General features: G+C 37.4%; 1 protein-coding gene across 2 annotated transcripts; it reads left to right on the top strand.

The window, feature by feature from the left end:
• The first annotated feature begins 225 nt into the window (after nucleotides 1-225).
• Nucleotides 226-22,904, top strand: LOC109048102 (cystathionine beta-synthase-like protein). 2 transcript variants are annotated; one of them, XM_042756500.1, is made up of 16 exons: nucleotides 293-375; nucleotides 1,723-1,794; nucleotides 2,744-2,999; nucleotides 3,452-3,558; nucleotides 3,875-4,009; nucleotides 4,317-4,396; nucleotides 5,515-5,719; nucleotides 15,208-15,299; nucleotides 15,586-15,711; nucleotides 16,489-16,573; nucleotides 16,730-16,836; nucleotides 17,110-17,186; nucleotides 18,247-18,381; nucleotides 18,537-18,645; nucleotides 18,732-18,816; nucleotides 21,707-22,904. In XM_042756500.1, the coding sequence occupies exons 2-16, from the start codon at nucleotides 1,776-1,778 to the stop codon at nucleotides 21,835-21,837; spliced, it is 1,749 nt and encodes a 582-aa protein (XP_042612434.1). In that variant the 5' UTR covers nucleotides 293-375; nucleotides 1,723-1,775; the 3' UTR covers nucleotides 21,838-22,904. The 2 variants fall into 2 exon arrangements, with proteins under 2 accessions (XP_042612442.1, XP_042612434.1); XM_042756508.1 differs by lacking the exon at nucleotides 1,723-1,794 and having other exon boundaries at nucleotides 226-375.
• The last annotated feature ends 375 nt before the right edge of the window (nucleotides 22,905-23,279 follow it).

Here is a 23,279-nt window from a genome sequence, read left to right on the forward strand (position 1 = left end):
CATAAAATCTGATTTCCAGTGCTTAAACCTTATCTATCAGTGTTGACGGTGTGGCTGATAAGCATTACATTTGGATAAAAATAGGTTTTCATTGTGAGAGAAATTTGCCGTAAAATGTAAGACGTCTTATATTTCAGCTTTTTCGAGTTGTAAGACAAATGTTTCAAGCAGATGTTTTTACCAATACCTAAATAAATTTGTTGGACAATTTCCAACTTCTGATAGGAAGGCGATCGGCAGACACCCTCGTTCCAGCCAATCAGATTGCGTGCCAACACACGACCATTTCCAAAATAAGTGATGAAACGTAAATGACGTGACAGGTACTTCTGTATGCACAGCTGTTAACGTGGACGGTCGGCGCTTATCCGCAAGGTAAATGTGTTGAATATCTGTAATGGACGATGCATTATGCGATCACCAATATATTTGAGACAGAAATATTTATATTTATTATATGAAAATATTTTGCTGCTTTGCATACTAAACGTCAATTCCATCAAAACCGCTGTAATTAACTGCAACTAAAATCGAATTCACAAAAAGTGACCGTTGATGACTGACTGACATAATCACATTTACAGGAGTCTAAAAGAGCACGAGGTTTGTGATTTGCAGGTACATGGATGGTTGCCTCGTGCTCGTACAGATTATTTAAAGAATGTTTCTGTAAGTCCTATACAAGTGTTTTACGGAGAAAAAAGATATACATGAAACTCTGCTTGGATGGGGTGTGAATAAGAGTTTTTAGATAGAAGTGTTGTTGGAGCACATGGCTCCACTTCCCCATACTTCTGGTAGCCCGACTCTTGCATTGACAGGGTTGCCAGGTGTATCAAATACAGCACAATATGTCCAATATTTGGATTTTGCACGTGGGTATTATAATCATAACCGCATCTGAATCATATTTCCATTAAAACACAGTATACAGTTTACCTAAAAACTGAATTTGAAAACTTGCTGAAAACTGAATACATTTAAATCTAATTTGTGTACTGTCAATTGTGGGGGATACTGCGGACTTGGCAACCCTGGTCCTGAAGAGTCACCACTCATGCAGTAGAATTCTATCTATCTATCTATCTATCTGTCTATCTATCTATCTATCTATCTATCTGGTATCATTTGCCTGCATGTAATATTTTGATATTTATTCCAATGAAAATACAAGAAGTGTGGCTTATTGGTTAAAATACCCAAATTACTGCAATTTTGTCTTTTGTGGGAATAAGTCAGTCTCAGTCATGTTATTTCTAGATACACATACCACATGAACTTGCATTGTATTGTGGTCATTTGACATTAAAGCAGTCAAGCATGTTTAATATGTTGGTGAGGTGCATAGTTTTAACATCTGGTGTGTTTTATGCTTGGCTTGTTGTTATCTATTAATGGCTCTCATACTCTGGAATTAACCTGATGGTTAAGGTTGGTGTATTTACGAGGTCAGATTTGGCATTTATACCACCTAAAGGCTGGAATTGTCATGGCTTCTCATGTTATTGTGTTGATGTTGAATTGAGACAGGAGTGCTGCGGACCTGTATGCAACCATTTTTAGCACTTCGGCTTCCATTGTCCTTAATTCAGTGGGTTTTTAAATTTGTTTTGGGTTAAATGCCTGTAATATCAAAAGTTCAAGATATTTTAACATTTTATTTGACAACATAAAATACATAAGTAATGCATCCTTATGATTTTATTTATTTTTTTCTGATAGGAGGGCGATTGGCAGACGCCCTCATTCCAGCCAATCAGATTGCGTGCCAACACATGGCCATTTCTCAAATAGGTAATGAAGCCCGTTCATGTAAATGACGTGACACAGGTAGCCTACTTCTTTATACACAGCTGCTAGTTACTAATAAGTGTCTAAATGGAACTACAACTAAACACATTAAATGTTATTTTATTTATAAATGTTATTCATCATCTACTCACTATTCATTTTTACAGCCTCATTGTGTTAATAATCAAACCTATTGTAACTCAAACATTCATGGAAAATGATTTTGGATAAAGACTGAAAGAGCTGATGAAGCTTAATGGTGGAAGCAGTGTGATTGTGATGTTGCATAAAGCCTACGTTTAGCTTTTTACTTGTATTTAGGTTTCAAAATTGATAAAAGTTATGTTCATTTGTGAAGATTATCATAAACTTTTGTTGGTCACAGAGCTTATTTTCTACAATAATTCAAAAGCCAATGGAAACGTCACTTTTGGGTTGCCCTACAAAATATATCTTAATTGTTGTATTGTTAATTCTGTGGATTTTACAGTTTATCATTGTGGGCTTTGATCTTTTAGTCATAGTTTTGGAATGAGTATAAAGACAGAGGCCTGGAAGTATTCCAGCTTCATAGTCTGTGGACATTTGTCTAAATGGGTGATGCTGTCCTATAATGCACAAGCCCCAAATTGACTTCTATTTCATGTCTTCTTGTGCATGAATGGACAAAATTGTGTCAAAATACATGTCTTGACAAGTATAATTGAAAACAGTCAGTTATGTCTCAGGTAAAGATACAACAGTTGAGAAAGAAATTGGATGTGTAGGCCTATAATTATATTGGATTCATGCATTATGTCTTAAAGTGATAGCAGTTTATTTACCAACTGCTGTTTGTCTTAAATGTTAATCCCAAAAAAAAAGAAAAAAAGACAAAATCACTAACTTTAATTATTCAATTTCTGAACACCTACAAATCTAATACCTGATTTATTCGTGCTATACTTTACAGAGATCTATAGAGAAAACATGCCTTCAGTTCCACCCAACAAAGAGAACGACAGTCCTGCCTGCCCTTTTGCTGGCAAGAAGACCACTGGTAGGTATGGTGTTGAGATGTTGGTTTCGGATGATGTAGACAGACCTCTGCAGCTAAATAGAGAAACTGGGATCACTGACCCAAAATGGATTCGTCCGGACCTGCCAAGTAGATGTACCTGGAAACCAGGAATGTCTCCTGAAAATTCCCCTCACAAATACTTCCCCAGGTGATAATTAATGATCATTTACTTTGCAATTCTGAAAAAAAATCACAAGATACTTTAAATCAAGTGACAGGGAAATGGCACGTGCTTAGAAAGCTGAGCCTACCAAAAGAGCACTTCTGTGTCTGTGACTTCTCAGGGATATGTCTTTATTTGGAAACTTGTCAGCAAGATTAACATGTTATACAATCATTGATCATCTGTAACGGACTTTGCAATATTAATATTATTTTGCTTAGTGCCAGACCTGTCACTCACATGACAATGCAGCAATAACAAGCAACAACCATCAAATGATCCAATCAATTCTTTGTTATTTTTATATAATTTTTTAATTTACACTGTCACAAAATTACCTTTGTATCTATATAACTATAATTGTAACTATACAGTATCTTTCTGTCCCCCAATATACTGTTATGAGTGTTTATTTTGTCCTCCTTTAACCACTGCAGGACAAAAGCTGAGAAGATTCTACCCAACATCCTGGACATGATTGGAGACACACCACTGGTGCGCATAAACAAGATCTCTAAGACTTTTGGACTAAAATGTGAACTTTGTAAGTGATTCATTCACATTTCTACTTTTGAACAGATTTAAATAAATTACACTGAAAGTCAATATCATTATGCCACAGAAGGTGCATTACAAATAAGATAGTCTTCCTTGAAAGACAAAAAATATATATTTAAAAGACAAAAAGAATTTGAAAGATAAAGCAAGTTTTGACCTTGAGTCCTTTGAAGTAGTTTTGGCCTGCTGTGTAGCTTTAATGTTATATATAAATCTATGAAATGGGTGAAAGAAAGGCATTTATATAAATGATCTCATGTTACGTAACAGTCAGTTAGTTTTGTTTGTATATGTGTCTGCAGTGGCCAAATGTGAGTTCTTTAATGCTGGTGGTAGTGTGAAGGACCGTATTAGTCTGCGTATGGTGGAGGATGCAGAAAGGGAAGGCATCCTCAAACCTGGAGACACTATTATAGAGCCCACCTCTGGAAATACAGGTAATCACACAGGACTGATGTTGACTCTGATTTTGTTGAGACTTTGTCTTACTTGTTTTCTACATTCTTATTTCATTGTTCATTGTTACAGTTTGTGTGTTCTTCTCAAAATCTTTAACACTAGTTCACATACTGCATAATGTTTAAAACCCAGTTCATAAATATGGTTAGAATCCCTCTAAATATGGTTAAAAGTGTATTGTAGTGGACATTTCTACACTGGAGATAAACAAGTGGGTAAATTCATTTTTGCACAGTGGGAAAAACAAAATGGTCTGAAGGGTTAAGTTATGTGCACTCTATGCAGGTATTGGTCTTGCACTGGCTGCAGCAGTGAAGGGATATCGCTGCATAATTGTTATGCCTGAGAAAATGAGCAAGGAAAAGGTAAGATTCATTCCAATTATATCAAATGGGATTTGATAGCCCATCAAGTAGGTTAAATAAGAGTCTCTTCATAGTAGAGATGTAACGGTATGAAAATTTCTCATCACGATTATAGTGACCTAAATTAGCATGGTTATCAGTATTATCACGTTTTGTTAAAATGTGCTGGAAATGTTCAAAAAGTACTGACACACAAATTGTGTTTTGTATTTAAAATCAACAAACACTGTATAAAATTACTTTTTGTTTGCATAAAAACTAAAACAATAACATTACCAGTGATGTCCGGATTTTAAATGACAACATGACTGCCAACAGTTTATCTAAAAGCATGTACGAAATGTTCAAATAAAGCTTTGAAAAAGTTTCATAAAATGGTAAACCTCACATTTCAGCCTTTAAATAAAGAAAAGGGTTACGTCAAAATGATAAATGATTAATAAATGATCATATGTATTTTATCTGCTCCATAATTCTAGATCCTTTATCCGAATTGTTTAAATGTGTAGAATCCACATAAGTTTGTTTTTCATCAACCAGTCAAAATTTATAGCAGGGCATGCAAATTCTGTCTGTTTTTTGGCCAGACAAAAACTGCACACAGGCTGAATGTAAATGTAACCTGCTGTAAATCCACTCTCTGACACTAGATGGCACTAATGGAACAGCTGAATTAGAGCTGTTTCCCGTAACCTCCGTGGACAAAGCTGCACTGCGATTAAGAACACTACTTTATTAGGTATTACATGGAGTGAAGATGAAAACAGAATACCATCGAATCTTTTCTGAAGATATTCACAACCTTCATAGTTACATTCATATAATTAATTCATTCATATATTAATTTGTATAATTACCTCAGCACTCTTTTAAAACCTCCCAGCTTTCCACCATGTTTTCACACAAAACGTAACTACTCTGTGTGCTGTGCACACATGCGACTGTTACTTAAAACTGTGCTTTATGCTGGACAGAATTTATTTATCCTGAGTTGTTTAAATCGCACTAATCAAATATGGTTTTAATGATAATTAAAATATGAAACTGTAATACTAACCGTGGGGAATTTTATCATGATTTATCGTCAAACCGGTAATCATTCCACCTCTACTCTATAGGTTGATGTCTTGAGAGCTTTGGGTGCTGAGATTGTCCGAACTCCCACCAGTGCACGGTTTGACTCCCCAGAGTCCCATGTGGGTGTAGCTTGGCGCTTGAAGAATGAGATTCCTAACTCACACATCCTGGACCAGTACCGTAATCCCAGCAACCCCCTGGCTCATTATGACACCACTGCTGAGGAGATTCTGGAGCAGTGTGATGGTAGTAATTGTGTTGTTTCTCTCTCACTTTCTCTCTTTGTCTTTGTTCTCCCATCTTTTTCTGATTTTGATCATCAAAGCATAGCTTCCTCTCAGTTTCAAAGCCTTTTGTTGTCAGTAACATATGATGGGTCATATGATGCGATTTCAAGTTTTCCTTTCTCTTTGGAGTGTTACAAGCTGTTCGTGAAATAAAATCCCTTATCTAGAAGTTGCAAAGACTGAAGTCTCAAACCCAAAGAAATATTCTTGATAAAACTCGTCCACGCCCTCCTAAAATGCCTCGTTTAAACACGCCCCCACATGTCTACGTCACTGTGTGGGAAGATTTACATAACACTGCCCAAATGTTCATGCAAAGAAAGAAGGCATAACTTTTATTCTTCCTGTAGCATTGTTCCTGCCGCCATGTCGTGGAGACGCTGTGTGTTTCGTTGTCAAAAGTGAAACTACATTGTGTGGCCTTCCAAAAGAGGACACAACTAGAAATCAGTGGTTAAGTTGTATTTACAACACTGTTCCAGAACAGTTCAAACCAAAATTCAGATGTGTGCAGCACATTTTACGGAGGACGAGGACTGTTTCTTGGGAGAGTAGCCTACAATGATGGTGTCCTGACAAATAATGCTGACTCACAGCCTGTAAGTACGTTTTCATATTTAAAGGATTTGCCACTGATGATTCAAACGCGAGTTTTGAGCAGTTTACACTATTCAATGCAATTCAACTATCAAAAAAAAAACTCATAAAAGATTTTATGTTTACGCAGTGCAATGTACAAGTCATTATAATCAGTATTTATGTCCCCACTGGATTCTACAAGTGTCTCGTTTGTAATGGTTTGTATTGGTTTTGTCTCGTCGCACCGGGACACAGCATCACAATATGTTAAGGGGCGTAACATTTCCGTCACACACTTGAGGTATCCGGGCAATCATAATGCACTGCATAGCTGGCCAATCAGAGAACACATTGCTTTTCAAAATGATGAGCTTTGTAAAAATCGATGCGTTTCAGAAAGGCGGGCATAGAGGAGAAACAATAATGTACAGTATGTGGAAAATAATGTTTTTTGAAACTTAAACTGCATAAACACATTTCATTATACCAAAAACAAAAAATAATGTTCTTTTTTTAACAACGTCATATGACCCCTTTAACAGAATAGTTGACCCAAAAATTTAAATTTGCTGAAAATGTACTCACCCTTAGCCATCCAAGATAGAGTTTTTATTCATGGGAACAGATTTGGAGAAATTTTGTGTTGCATCACTTGCTCACCAATAGATCCTCTGCAGTGAATGGGTGCAGTCAGAATGAGAGTTCAAACATCTGATAAAAACATTACAACAATCCACATGACTCCAGTCCATAAATTGACTATATGCATGGTTACTTCCTGCTTTTAAAAAGGCCAGTTCAGTAATTTCTGGTCAACTGTCAAAATCAGCTATGCTATAAGGGGAGCGCCCTTTCTATACATCAGTGCTTCCCAAACCTGTCCTGGAGGACCCCCTGCCCTGCACATTTTGTATGTCTCCCTAATCAGACACACCCAATTTAGTTCTTGCAGTCTCTACTAACAAGCTGATGAGTGAAATCAGGTGTGTTAGATAAGGGAGACATACAAAAGGTACAGGGCAGGGGATCCTCCAGGACAGGTTTGGGAAGCACTGCTATACATAATCCATTCAGAATTTGAAGAGAAGTTTTGTTTTCGAAGAGGACATTACTGGTGAGTCCGCTAAATTGTTCCATGAGTCATTGCTATGATTGACTGTAGCAATGGACAGAACAAACATCTGATGAGCCGATGTCAAAAATAAACCTGTGCATTAAGTGACTATATGTTGTTAAATAATATGAAACTGTATGTTAATGCCGCTTTCAGCATTTACAGCATTGCAATGATTTTGTTTCCCAGTTTCTGAAAAGAACAAGGCAGAAGAGGTTTCTGTGAGGGTCTCAAGAGTCTCTACCTATATATACCACAACATCAAATGACGTTTCACTGGAAGTTAACTTATCTCAATGCAGAAGTTCTAAAGAATGCTCTGTGCATATAGTCCAATAAAAGCTGTGCACTTTTTTTTAAAGATACAAATTCTTCAAGGCATTTTAACTTTAAACCATTGCTTCCATTTAAAATACAAGTCCATAATCCATAATAATGCTTCCTCCAGTGAAAAAGTCCTCTCACATCAAAATCCGCCCATATATTTGTTCAAAACTGTTTTGGACTGTTTTCACTTGAAACAGTGCTTCATCTGTGATCTCCTGATTCACTCGAGACAACTGGAGAAAGCCATTTTATTGCTGACTCTATCTAGCCAAAAGCAATGGTTTAAAGTTAAAACACTTTATCATAACTTTAATAATCTTTAACAAACATTATATAAGGTCTAACAGATCAGTTATGTAATATATCATTATGTAATGTCTAACAGATTACCTTACCTTAACCTTAATTCCACTGTCGCTGTTCAGTGCATAGGGTGGCAACCGTTCTCCAACCATCCTCGATCCTCATGACTTCGGCCTCATCCCGTGGAATGTCAACTGCTCACAGGCCTTCCATAAAGGTTCTTTGCCAGGTGATATTTGGTCATCCTTGTTTTCGTTTGCTTTGTGCTGGCTGCCAGAATATCGCCACCTTGAGTAGCCGATGGACAGGAAGGCGAAAGACGTGTCCGGCGAAACTAAATCAGCATTCAGTAACGGTCACGGAGAGGGGCCATGCGTAGGCGCAACGATATATTTTTGTTAACATTGTCCTTTTAAGTGATCTTGAGGATGCATCGCAGACATTGGAGATGGAAAATGTCCAACTCTCAAGTAATGGTTTCCATCATCTTCCAAGTTTCGCACATGTAGATTGCCATTGATACAACAATCGCAGCCAGGAACTGCAGTTTAATCTGCAGGGATAGGAAATGCGAGGTCAAGACTAGATTAAGCATTTGAAACATGGCAAATGCCTTGTTGATGCAGCAGATGTCGCTCTGTGTCACTGTCCGAGGTGATGACACTACCAAGATAAGTGAAGTTTGCCACTTCCTCCGCTTGTTGTCCATCAATGGAAATCGGGACTCTCGATTCAAATGACTTTGGTCTTCTGTCCACTAATTTTGGAATCCGGTGCTGGCCACTTGATTTTCTAAAGCCATAGTGAGATCTCGTAGAGCAGATTGGGATGGGCCGAAAACTACGATATCATCTGCAAAGTCGAGATTGGCAAGGAAGTGGTCGCCAACTGTCCAGGGTATGCCAATGTGTAGGTGGTCGACAAAGTTGATGACGAGGAGGAATAAAACACGCCACGTTGACATTCGATTAGATCACAAAGAAATATACTTGGTACAGGTTTTGAAAGATGTCAACAAATCGAGATGGAATTCTGTAAGCCCGTGATATCTTCCTTTGCATTTCTCGGAGCCAAAGGCCTTGATAAAGTCAATAAAGTTCAGTGAGATACATTGTTAGTATTCCAGTGATTGTTCAACCACTTGTCGCAAAACAAAAATCTGCTCGATGAAGGATCAGCCACTTTGGTAGCCCGCTTGTTGATCTGTAAGGCAGGCATCGACGGCTCATCAAATGTGGTTTAGAAGTACAATTGAAAATACCTTTCCAGGTACCATCAGGACAGCAAAACCTCGCCAGTTATCGCACTTGGAGAGATCACCTTTTTTCAGAAACGTGACGATCATACCTTGTTTCCATTCCTCGGGGACTGCTGAGTCTGCCCAGCAAGCTTTGAGCAGGTCCGTCAGGGCTTCAACAAGGTACTGGTCGCCAGATTTGAGTAGTTCAGGCGGGATCTCGTCCAGGCCTGCAGCCTTGCCATTCTTGAGTGCCCTGATTGCATTTTTCATTTCCACCACTATGATGGTGTCAAGGTTTACTAGCAGATTAAGTAAAGGGTCGAGGAAGCCGAGATCAAATGCTGTGGTTGGCGCTGGGTGGTTTAGGACTCCCTTGAAGTGCTTAACCCACCTATGGCAAGGTGTTCTTCTTGGGTAGGAAGGACCCTGCCATCCTGATCTTTGATTGGTGTGCCACTTCCAGATGGGGAGCTGGTGAGCTCTCGAATGATCCAACATAGCTTGTATGTATCATTTTGATTCGCAGCTACTTGTGCTTCTGTCCCTTCCTGATCGACCCACTTGCACTTGTCACGTCGCCAGCTTTGATTTACTTGTCAGTCCGAGTCCCTATACTTCATCTCTGCAGCTTGCCATTCCATCTCTACACGTGCTTGATCTCTGGCTTTCTTTGCATTATGCCGTTCATCAATCAACAACCATGATTGAGGTTGGATCCAACATTCTCTAAAGGCTTTCCACATAACTTTGTGGACCCGCTTGTGTAGAAATTACGGGTTCCCAACCGCAAGTACTTGTGCAGCACAAATAGTCAGGGGTTGCTAACTGTAGTAATTGGTTTCAGTCGTTGAAGCATGGGGGTCGATCACATCGACCACATGCCTTGCCTTGCTGATCTGAGTGTTGAGATCACCTGCAATGATGACAAGGTCATGGCGAGGGATATGGTTGAGCTCCAGTAGCAAGTCAAGTCACCTTTATTTGTATAGCGCTTTATACAATACTGATTGTGTCAAAGGAGCTTTATAGTGTCAAACTGGAAAAATAGCATGTCAATAATGCAAGACAATAACAAAGAGTCATCTCCTCTGGAAAAACAAAACTGGCATGGTGCGGTTAAATTCCAGGCTGCAACACAGGCGTAGAGGACTTGTCTGGTTCCTGTGGTCTTGTGCTGATGGTTGTTGAGGTGATGAGGTCTTCGCAGGGGATCTGTCTCTGGGGTGCATCTAGTTGACATGGTCTCCACTGACATTCAGGGCTATAGAGGTCATCTCTAGGTGCTGTTTCACCATCTGATCTGGATACAGACTGGATCTGCATGGCTATGGTGACCTCTGAATAAGAATGAAACAGATTAATATTAACATTCCATTCAACAATTCCATTCTTCTTACTATGTAACAAGTACATTGGATGTAATGGGAAGTGTTCCCAGTTCCGGTTGACCTAATTGATGCAGCCTAATAATCCTTTAAAGGGTTACTCCAACCCAAAATGAAAATTTTGTCATTAATCACTTACCCCTATGTCGTTCCAAACCAGTAAAAGCTTGGTTCATCTTCGGAACACAATTTAAGATATTTTGGATGAAAACTGGGAGTCTTGTGACTGTCCCATTGACTGCCAAGTAAATTGCACTGTCAAGGTCCAGAAAAGTATGAAAGACATCATCAGAATAGTCCATCTGCCACCAGTGGTTCTATCTGAATTTTATGAAGCAACGAGAATACATTTTGTAAGTGAAGAAAACAAAAATAAAATAATTTATTCAACAATTAGTCTCCTCTTTGTTTCTCCGAATCACTGTAGTGCCATTTTGGAGAGCACAAATTGTACGCAAACTGCGTACGCTACACTGTGTCAGCCGCGACACAAGGATACGTTTTCTACATGTATTTACACTTTGATTTGAACGAAAACAGCGCATCCGTGCAGCGCGGCTGACACAGAAGAGCGTACACTGCTGTCAGTGGGACAGTCACAAGCCTCCCGGTTTTCATCCAAAATATCTTCAATTGTGTTCCGAAGACGAACTAAGCTTTTACGGGTTTGGAATGACATGGGGGTAAGTGATTAATGACAAAATTTTCTTTTTGGGGTGGAGTATCCCTTTAATGGATTTGAATTATAGAACTGTGATAGAGTATTATGTGCTTGCCAGGTTAAAGGGGTCATGTGATGCAATTTAAATTTTTCCTTTCTCTTTGGAGTATAACAAGTTCTTGGTGCATAAAGAAGATCTGTAAAGTTGCAAAGACTAAAGTCTCAAATCCAAAGAGATATTCTTTATAAAATTTAAGAAGCAACCACGCCCTCCTAAAATGGCTCATTCTAACACACCCCCACATGTCTACGTCATGATGTGGGAAGATTTGCATAACACCGCCCAAATGTTCACGCAAAGAAAGAAGGTATAACTTTGCACATTTTGTATGTTTCTCTTATCGCTTCAGATGTTTGTTCTATTTGAATATATTTATTTACAGAGGTATATGATGTCACACTTGTCTGAAGTGAGGTTAACTTCAACAGATTTCCCCTGCTCAGGTAGTAGAGAGCAATGAACACTGTGTAGGGACCATGTCAATGGGAACACAGTTCATGCACGGAGCTCATTTCTAACAAGCTAATTATCTGAATCAGGTGTGTTAACTGAGAGACATGCAAAATATGCAGAGCTGGGGGGCGTGAGGACTGGAATTGAGAACCACTGGTATTGTCATTATGCAACAAATGCCTTGTTTATAATAGGTTTTAAAGTTTTTATCTCGCCGCTCCGGGACACAAGGCATCACAGTAAAGTAAGGGGCATAACATTTGCGTCACACACTTGAAGAATTCGGCCAATCACAACATACTGGACAGCTGGCCAATCATACCTCGCTTTTCAGAATGATGAACTTTATAAAAATCGACCCATTTCAGAAAGGCGGGACATAGAGGAGAAACAATAATGTACAGTATGTGGAAAATAATGTTTTTTGAAACTTAAACAGCATAAACCCATTTCATTACACCAAATACACAAAATAATGTTCTTTTTAGCAACATCATCTTAAAGCTTCAAAAGACACATTATTTTCCATATAATGTACATTATTGTTTCTCCTCTATGCCCCGCCTTTTTGAAATGCGTTGATTTTCACAAAGCTCATCGTTCTAAAAAAGCGAGGTGTGCTCGGATTGGCCAGTTATCCAGTGCGTTGTGATTGGCCAAATGCCTCAAGCGTGTGACAGAAATGTTACGCCCCTTAACATACTGTGATGCCGTCTCCCAGCAGGACGAGACTTAGTCCAGATGATCTGCTCGTGCACATACCATCATCGGTTCTCTTTTAGCAGTTCAGTCAGTGTACTGTTAGGAGTAACTGAATAACTCAGGATATTGGTTTATTTCGCATCAGAGGGAGTGATTTGTGGATGGGTGCGTACTGGAGACGCGATCTGTTTCAAACGAATGAGAATGAGCCATTTTAGGTAGGAGTGGTTGACTTAACTTTTATAAAGAATATCTCTTTGGATTTGAGACTTTAGTATTTGCAACTTTACAGATCTTCTTTATGCATCATATGACCACTTTAAACCACATAAACACATTGCATTACACCAAATACACAAACAATGTTCTTTTTAGCAGCGTCATGTGTCCCCTTTAAAGAGATGGGTCTTTAATCTAGATTTAAACTGACAGTGTGTGTCTGCCTCCTGAACAATGCTAGGTAGATTGTTCCAGAGTTTGGGCACTAAATAGGAAAAGGATCTGCCTTCTGCAGTTGATTTTGATATTCTAGATATTATCAAATGACCATAGTTTTGAGATCGCAGCGGACGTGAAGGACTATAATGCAAGAAGAGCTCGCTCAAGTATTGAGGAGCTTAACCATTCAGGGCTTCTTAAGTAATTAGCAAGATTTTAAAATTTATTGGCTGTTCAATAGCGAGCCAGTGCAGAGTTGACAGAACCAGGCTAATATGATCTTACTTCCTGGTTCTAGTAAGAACTCTTAGCTGCTGCATTTTGGACCAGCTGGAGTTTGTTTATTAAGCGCACAGAGCACATTGAGAGCATAGGTCGTAATTTAGATATATTTTTAAGATGGAAAAATGCGGTTTTACAAATGCTAGAAACCTAGATTCCTAACTGATGATGAAGAATTAACAGAGCAGCCATCAAGTGTTAGGCAGTGTTTTGGGTTATTACATGCGGAGGTTTTTGGTCCAATAATTAAAGGATTAGTTCACTTCCAGAATAAAAGTTTCCTGGTAATTTACTGTCCCTCATGTCATCCAAGGTGTAAATGTCTTTCATTCTTCAGTCACAAAGAAATTAAGGTTTTTGAGGAAAACGTTCCAGGATTTTTCTCCATATAATGGACTTCAGTGGGGACCAACAGGCTGAAGGTTCAAATTGCAGTTTCAGTGCAGCTTCAAAGGGCTCTGCAGCATCACAGCCAAGGAATAAGGGTCTTATCTAGAAAAACCATCTAAAAACCATTTAAAAAGTAAATTATCAGGAAATTTTTATTCTGGAAGTAAACTAATCTTTTAAAACCTCTGTTTTTTTTTTTTTTTTTTTTTTTTTTTCAGAATTTAGCACTAAGAAATTACCAGTCATCCAGTTTTTTTATATCAACTATCTATTCCGTAAGTTTTGAGAAATATAGAGATGAGTATCATCAGAATAACAGTGAAAGCTAACACCAAATTTCTTGACAAAATCTCCCAAAGGTATCATGTAAAGTGTGAAAAGCAATGGTCCTAGTACTGAGCCTTTTGGCACAACAAACTGTACTTGTGATCGATATGATATCTCATCATTCATTGCTACAAATTGATAATGGTCAGATAAGTAAAATTTGATCCATGACAATGCAATTCCACTAATGCCAACATAATTTTGTAGAATACTCAAAAGGATGTTGCGGTCGATAGTGTCGAATGCAGTGCTAAGATCCAGTAGCACTAATAGAGAAATACAACCACGATCGGATCATAAGAGCAAGTCATTTGTAACTCTTATGAGAGTAGTCTCAGTACTATGATATGGTCTAAATCCTGACTTGAAATATTCAAATTTTCAGATACCACTTTTGTCTAAGAAGGAACATAGGTGAGAGGATACTGCCTTTTCTAGTATTTTTGATAGAAAAGAGAGATTCGAGATCGGTCTGTAATTAACTAATTCTCTAGGATCAAGTCATGGTAGAAAGAGTCCTTATCCACGTCGGAGGCATCTTCTGTTGGCACATAGACATGATCGAAGGTCGGCTTCACATACGTGCTTTGCGGAGATGATTTTGTTGAGACAGTTCGCCATCGAAGTAGACTTATGCTGCTCGGTGGGAGAGGACAATCCCCACACCACGTGCATAGCTAGAATATATGAAGGTCTTATTGTCACTTATCAACTTCCCACCGGCTGTCCAACGGGCCTCACCAGTGCCGAGGATGTCAAGATGATAGTGATTAAATTCTCCCAGGAGCTGCACCAATTTGCCGGTTTGGTATAATGTTCAGACATTCCAGGTAGTGAATTGAATTGATGATTTGGCGTTGATCACGCACAAATACAGTACAAATGATTCATACACTGATGAACAGCTTCCTTATTAATAAGCATTTGAATGGTTGTTTAAACTGATTAAAATGGTTTATATAGTATATTAACCAACACACTTTTTACATTTACAAATGCTGTAAATATGTTAGCCATTCACGCATTCACTGCAGAGGATCCATTGGTGAGCAAGTGATGTAATCCTAAATATCTCCACATCTGTATGTAGAAACAAACGAATCTACATCTTAGATGGCCTGAGGGTGAGTACATTTTCATTATTTTGTTGACTATTTCTTTAACTCTCAACTCAACTAACCACAGGTAAATTGGATATGCTGGTGGCCGGAGCCGGCACAGGTGGCACTATTACCGGAGTTGCCCGCAAACTGAAGGAGAAATGCCCAAATATTAAGGTAGACACTGACTGTCCCTAAGATCTGATGCACAGCAATTTTGTGAAATTAAAACCTCAGATAACTGTTTTGTAACAAAAAACAGAGTACCACTTCATTTTAAAATGTCAGCCAGAAAGACAATAATGGAAGAATTAACAGGATATAATAACTGGAAGAATAAACCACATAATGTTGAATTGTAATAAAATTATATGTTGCAGTTGTATTAGTCACTCAGGCATTGAGTAACCAGGCAACACTGAAAATGAGTCTTGACTCATCTGAAGAATCTGTGTTTTGGTAGATTGTTGCGGTGGACCCAGAGGGCTCGATCCTCGCTGAGCCTGATGAGCTGAACCGGACAGATAAAACCCAGTATGAGGTGGAGGGCATCGGATATGACTTTATACCCACCGTCTTGGATAGATCTGTGAGTGACTCTACAAAAGTCTGCAGGTTGAAATATAAGTCTAATGTCCTTAATACATTGCATATGATAGGGCTCTTCAGGTGACACATTTGAACATTACTTTTCTAAAAAATGATGTTTGGATAATAAAGTAAACCTAAGTTCCTTCAGTACAGTAAGTGTTCATCTTGAAATTTTACTAACAATATCAAAGTTATTCTCATATTTACTTAAAAATAATCTGAAAATATTTCACAGAAAAAGACACATGAACCACAATCTGAGGGTGGACGTTTGTACAATTATATAAAAAAGGCCTTTTACTTGCTAAACAAAGTATAATCTAGCTATCAGACGACAGAAGGCATGTAGTAGATTGTGTGCAAGAGGTTTTTCAGCAAAGGTTTGATCATGTTGATCATTTAGAGGTTTTAGAAACTTGTGTATCAAATATGATAAAGTACGCTTAAAAAAAATTCTAAAATAAATTATACTATTAAGGATGTTTAGGTTTGGTTGTTTTGTTTTGTTTTTGTGCTGACTTTATTTGTAGTAAAAGTGCTAAGGTCAAATTTAATACTCTCCTCTCATGTTCATCTTGATATTTTGACCCCTGGAAGGGAGAGTCCTGCTTTATGAAATCCACCTGTTTGTTGCAATAGTCCACCCATTGGTGTTGCTATTTTGTTTTTTACCAGTAGATGGCAGTTGAAGTATAGTTTTAGTTTACAGTGTTCTACTGTTGGAAGACAGCGGGCAGTTCATGTACAAATCAAACACGTTGTGTTTTTATTTCAGATGGTTGACAAATGGTACAAATCCAAAGATGAGGAATCATTTGCTATGGCCCGAATGCTTATAAGAGATGAAGGGCTGTTATGTGGTAAGCACATTATTCTTTATTAACATGCACTCTAACTTAAATAATATCTATGAAACATACAGCATCTTAAATTGTGGCTTAATGTCTATGAAAAGTAATATCATGATTGTAGTAGATTTGTGTAAGTATATACCACATTGTTGTCTCTGCTGTCAGGTGGGAGCTCAGGTACTGCCATGGCGGCTGCAGTAAAGTTTGCCAAAGAGCTGAAGGAGGGGCAGCGCTGTGTCGTGATTCTGCCAGACTCCATTCGCAACTACATGTAAGGAGAAATCAGAGAGATGCACAAGATTTGGCTGCAAGCTTATTCAGCTTCAGGTTTTCCAGGGAACACAAAATAATAATATTTATTCTTTAATGCACCATAAGTCGCTTTACTTGAAAGCATCTGCCAAATGCATAAATATTAAATATTTTCTTACCCTTGATTTTGGCTATTTTCCACAAAGACAGCTGGCTTCACAAAAGCTTGGTTCAGTCTGAAGTAATGGATGTTAGTCATCATTTTGTGTTTTGAAATTTATTCTTTAATTTAATCCAAGTTCTTGAGTGACAAGTGGATGTTCCAGAAGGGCTTTCTGAGAGTGGAAGACATCATGGTGAATAAACCCTGGTGAGCAGATGATCATTTTGTCACTTAAGATTTAGTGTGTATACATGAGACTGGAACTATCTGTCACACTTTTATTGGTGATTTATTTATTTGGCATTTATTAAGGTACATTTAATTTTCGAAGTAAATTCTATGTAAGCATAAATCTTAAGAAAACATAATAACAGGACATGTTGTCACACTGTACACTCTTAAAAAGTTTGTTATTGGCATTGATGGTTCCATGAAGAACTTTTAACGTCCATATAATCTTTCCGATGTACAAAAGGTTCTATATAGTGGAAAATGACTCTTTGGATTAATAAAATATTCTTCATACTAAGTACTTTTTTAACTGATCGCTAAAAGGTTCCAAAATAGTTATTTTATGGCATCACTGTGAAACCCCCCTTTTGAAAATTTTAAGAGTGTATGGAGAAAGTTGTCACAATGCAGTCATTTTATAAACTATCCAGCTAAATTTAAACATTAAAACAATTATTGAAACTGCAAAACAATTCATGTAATAACACAACATTAAAGATGTATTCTACAAAAATATCAAACCATTACTCTGTTACGAAATAACATACACTGGGTGGTTGAAATTAATTAAAGCTAAGCATTTTAGATACTACCTATCCTGACCCTTGATTTATAATAAAAAAATAAAAAAAAACCACACACATTTCAACTCTTCATTTTATAGTTGACCCATATCTGAGGTTTTATTTTGATGATATTGTAATAAACAAAATTAATCTATTCTAAAAAAGTATTTAATTTTAAAAGGGTTTTTAGCTAGGTGTTTGAAACAACTCTATAGAAAATACTCTGTAGAAAAGTTCAAATAGGAAAATGTATTTGTACATTTTCATATTTGAACTTTTCACACATACTGTGAATATGAGAACCTCATGTGGTGAAAGCTAGCCCCATTTTCCTAATATTAAATGTATACTCGATTTATATTATTGAACATTAATACAATGTGTAGGTATTTAGAACATGGGCAGCCTCTCATTTTACGGTTCTGTGTTCATTTTTCATTTTTATTCATCCTTCATTCAATTTTTTCCAGGTGGTGGAATCTGAAATTACAAAGTCTAAACCTTTCTGCTCCACTAACTGTGCTGCCCACAGTCACATGCCAAAAAACCATCAAAATCTTGAAAGAAAAGGGCTTTGACCAGGCACCTGTTGTAGAGGAATCTGGGTGAGCAATACATGCAACAAAGAAAATTTTAATCAGCATTAAAACGGTGATAATTGTCATCAGCACTTACTGTATTAAAGATATATTTTCTTTGTAATTGAACATGATTAAAAGTGAGGAGTAGAATGCATTTGTTTTTGGCTTTCTCTCTGCAGGTTGATTCTGGGAATGGTGACCCTGGGAAACATGCTTGCCTCTGTACTTGCAGGAAAGGTCAAGCCCTCTGACCCTGTCAGCAAAGTGCTCTACAAACAGTTCAAGCAGGTGAGCCTAGTGCAGGTCTTTCAGAAAGGATAGTTTGAGCTCACTCACTCAATCTGACATTACTTCCTCCATTTTGCCTGTTTTAGATCCGTCTAACTGACAATCTGGGAAAGCTGTCTCGGATCTTAGAAACGGATCATTTTGCCCTTGTGGTCCATGAGCAGATTCAGTGTGAGTGTTAATTCTGACATATAGAAGCTCTTGACTGGATAATGTGCTCTGAATTGTTTTACTAAAGCACATTAGCTATGTATGCAAGGAAAACTGAAGTCCAAAAAACTTTTTTTTACGTTAATATTCTTATAAGAGCAATATCATACATGCTTTATTTATCTTTGAGGTCCACTTAGAATGGTTAGCATGGCACAAAGTTGACACCTAGAATTCAGTTTATAAATTCAGAGTTAATTTGAAAAGTGTGGTTTGATAACTTGTATGTTGTTGTGTGTTTCTCCTTCTTTTGGTCCTGTGTCTTGTTTACCGCCTTGTTTTCCCCCCTATGTATTTATAGCCCCTTAGTTTTCAGTTGTAGTTATCCATTCTTTTTTTTCTTTTTAACACATTTTAAAAGATAACTATATATAATAAAGCCCAAGATCTGCTCAGAGTCATAAGATAAGGAGATTTTCAAAAAGCTAAAGTAAATAAAAAAATAAATCAATCTATAAAATTACATAAAGAATACAAATTATGTGACAGAAAAGATAAACTTATGACCAAAACAAAATACAGATGAGTACATGTAGAACTTTAGATCTCAAAAGATCCAATAAAGTCACAACAAGGTCTGACCAAAATTGCATTGTCCTTCTGGTGGTGCTGTGCACTTTAGCCACGGAACACTCAAGAAGAGCAATATCCAACAGATACAGTAGGATCTGAACCAATCATATTTTCTTTCATACATTTTGAGAATTGCTTACTCTCATCAAGTCAGCATGATATGAAAATTCACCCAGTGTATTTTGTAAATTCCTATTAGAGATCTTAATGTGAATGATTCAACCATGTTTCATTAAAAAATAAAAACATTGTAATCTTTAATCAAGATAATTCCATTGAGAAAGATTTTGTTTCATTGTGACTTTTAATTATATTCAAACACTGTGGCTTGAGTTCAAGACACTGCCACTAATATATTTTATAAACAAAATGAATACAAGCTAGATTTATATTTGGAGGATCATTTATTACCAGGGGTCTCAAACCCTGCTCTTGGAGAGCTACTGTTCTGGGCTGCGTTTCCTGATAACGTTGTCTCTTAGCGTGCTACGAAGACTCTGAAGGTATGTCCTAACTTAAGGTATACCTGTTCTAGGCGTGTTCCATTAACTATGCCTTAGGAGGCTGCTTGAGATATACCTCCTTACATGTGACGTTACCAGATGATGTCCATGGAGGTGGTGCTGAATTGGTTGATATCGATGCCTCGAATCAATTATTCATTCTATGCATGGGCTGCTTCACTGCGTTATGTGAGAAAGCAGTGTTCTTTATAAAAGAAGTGTTGATTTTAAATAAAGACACCCAACGAACTTGCGTGAAACTTTTACTTTGCAACATACATCGTCAGGGAATAAAACCAAGAAAGAAAAATATATGCCCAGAGCACCTCCCAGTGGTCACCACATAAAATACAAGGAAAAAAACCTACAGGAGATACTGCTTAATAATTTAACAGCTTTTAACAGAAGAGAGAGAAGAAAAAAAAAAAACCTTGCGCTTACACTAGTCTAACAGAAAAACTTTCAGGTAAGAGTGCTCATTTACTCCACAACCAGAGTTGATTTACCAGCAGCCGCATCACATATTGGTGTAAATCACTAATTTATGTTATTGGATGAGCTACTCAATAAAAGCTCAATGCAGGAAACATATAATCACAGCTACTATGGGGGAGAAAAAAGAGAGAAAGGGGAGAGCCGCCAGCAGCTGAATTTCGGGGCTGAGGGGGTAGCTCCATCAAATTTGTCAGTTTTTTTTTTTTTTTTTTATAATTTATTTATCTTTATTTTTATTTATTTTTTAAGAATTGCAGCGTAATTGAACACTGAGGCCTGGTTTCACAGACGGGGCTTAGACTAAACCGGGATTAAATTATAGTTCAATTAAGAGGTTAAAGCAACTTTTATAAAAGTGCTTAGAAAAAAAAAACATTACTGGTGTGCATCTTGAGACAAAACAAAGGCATTGATATGTTTTAAGATCAGTCAATGCAAGTTTCTTTCAGTTGAAACCGCTCAGACTTACATTTTAGTCTAGGACTAGGCTTAAGCCTTGTATAAGAAACCGGGGATGGGTGTATTACTTCAGAATTACTCTCTAGCCCAAATCAACCATACCTGAAAGTCTTGAGGGTTACTTGATAATTGCAGGCAGGTGTGTTGGAGTAGGGTTGGAAATGAGGTCTGCAGGATGGTAGCTCTCCTGGAGCAGTGTTGGAGACCCCTGATTTATACCTTAGTTATGTATTCTCATATCACCCAGCCCTAAAACTAATTCTTTGAAGCACAAAGGCATTTTGAACAGTACATTATGACTTTATATAAACTTGCTTTGAAAACATGTGTAAGGTAAAAAGTACTATACAAGTAAAATTTATGTGCTGCAGGTTTGCTGTCAAGTCTGATACAGTTTTAACTGCTTTTTCCTTTTTATTATTTTTTAATTTTTTGTTTGTTTGTTTTCACAATTTTTATTTAAAATATCAATTTCACTAAGTTTTCAGAAATTATTATTATTATTATTATTATTATTTTGCATTTCTGAAGCTTAATTTTCATATATGCGGCACAGAAATATGTTTTGATATGTTTCCACTATACTACTAAATTATTATAACTGATTCCTCCTGATGTGATCCCTTTCAAAGAGTTTAATATTTAGTCTATTAAAAAAAAGCTTGTCTATTTGCTTTGACATAGGACTGTGAGTGCAGCCAGAGGCAGTTTTTAATCTTTGCATCTATCAGGTTTATCCTCCTTATCCCGTACACCCTTAGCAATGAAAGGATGATGAGATGTTTGCCTGAACTGCTGCTCTGTTTTTTTTTTCTTTTCAGATCTGACTGATGGATCTTCCACTCAAAAGCAAATGGTGTTTGGAGTGGTGACAGCCATCGATCTCCTCAACTTTGTGACAGCTCGAGAGAAAAGAGAGAGATCGATGTCAGAATCAACAGATGAATACTGAAGGCATTAGAGCACTTCCTGCCTCAATCTGAATGTCATGCACTACAAAAAATCATAACGTTGGAGTTATAGATACCATGTGGTTATTTCACCTAAATTTGGGAAGTAGGGTTGGGTGGCACTGCTTCTTAAAATTATATTTCTTGCTTATCTGATTTCATAGCCAATAATTATGTAAACATTTACAAATGTTGTTGACAATTATTAACTAATGTTAACAAATTTACAATGATGTTTAAAGGCATCAGAACAGGGTCTAAAATTAAGTTTTTACCAATAATTAACTTTACTGGATATAAATCATTACTGGCCATGGATGTGTATTTTGCTTTGTGTTATTCTAAAACTATTGGTTTTAGTCAATGTGACAATTATTGTGTTTTTTTTTCTTGAATATTTTGGACAAACAGTGCTGACAAAAAGTCAGTGGCTCACTGTATTCTGTGCTACAGCTATGTCTGTCACAAAGTGATTTTACTCTGTATTTTCATTTTGGTTGCTTAATGTGAGAAATATTTGACATGTATGTCACCACATGTAGTTGTAGGCACCTCTGATGGAAAATTTTCCTCTGAGGTAAAAGTTGTTACAAGCTGCAAAGCAAGGGTGTCCAATCCTCCTAGAGGGTCACTTTCTTTCAGAGGTTAGCTCCAATACAACTGCCTGGAAGTTTCTAGTGTTCTTTCTTAAAGACCTTGATAAGCTGGTTTAGGTGTGTTTAATTGGGGCTAGAGCTAAACTTTGCTTGAAGGTGGCCCTCCAGAAGCCGGTAATGTTTATAACCTTTCTTTTGAATCAATTTATTCACTTTTATCAGTAAGGGCCAGGTTGATCGATGTGATGTTGCAGGATCAACCCCAGTGAAGGCAAGTGGCCTTGGCACAAAATGTGTTAAACCAGATCGTTCAAGGTGGAGTAGATAGATAATGGTGTAGTTGATAAAAATTAGTTTACCTGCTTGACTGTTGAATGTTGTTTCTAAATTTGCTTTCATTACTCTAGCCTTCTTACTGTATTATATAAAAAAGTTGGTACATTACAAAGAATAAAGTAAATACCATTTTAAAATCCTTTCCTAATTGGATTTGTCGCAGTAAATGAATAAACAATGGAAGGGAGTCCATAAACAGTTATTGAAGATACTGATATATGCAAGATAATGAAGTTTGCATCTTCTCTTCCAGACTTGATATATAATATCCTTTCTTACCTCACACTCTTGTTACTTAATAGTTACATTCATGCTTCAGTCCACTGACAAAAAGCTTCCAACAAAAGCTGCTGACTGAGCTGAAACCTGGCCAAAGAATAAACCACCCATCCGGTGGCCTGGACACCCATCCTCACTCCACTGGCTGGGCTGGGGTCTGTTTGCCAAGGCCGTCGAGTCTGTGGTATGGAAAAAGGGCCTTGCTGGTGGTTTACAGTTAAGCCTCACCAGCG

The sequence above is a fragment of the Cyprinus carpio genome, chromosome A1 (assembly GCF_018340385.1).
Source record: "Cyprinus carpio isolate SPL01 chromosome A1, ASM1834038v1, whole genome shotgun sequence".
NCBI lineage: Eukaryota > Metazoa > Chordata > Actinopteri > Cypriniformes > Cyprinidae > Cyprinus > Cyprinus carpio.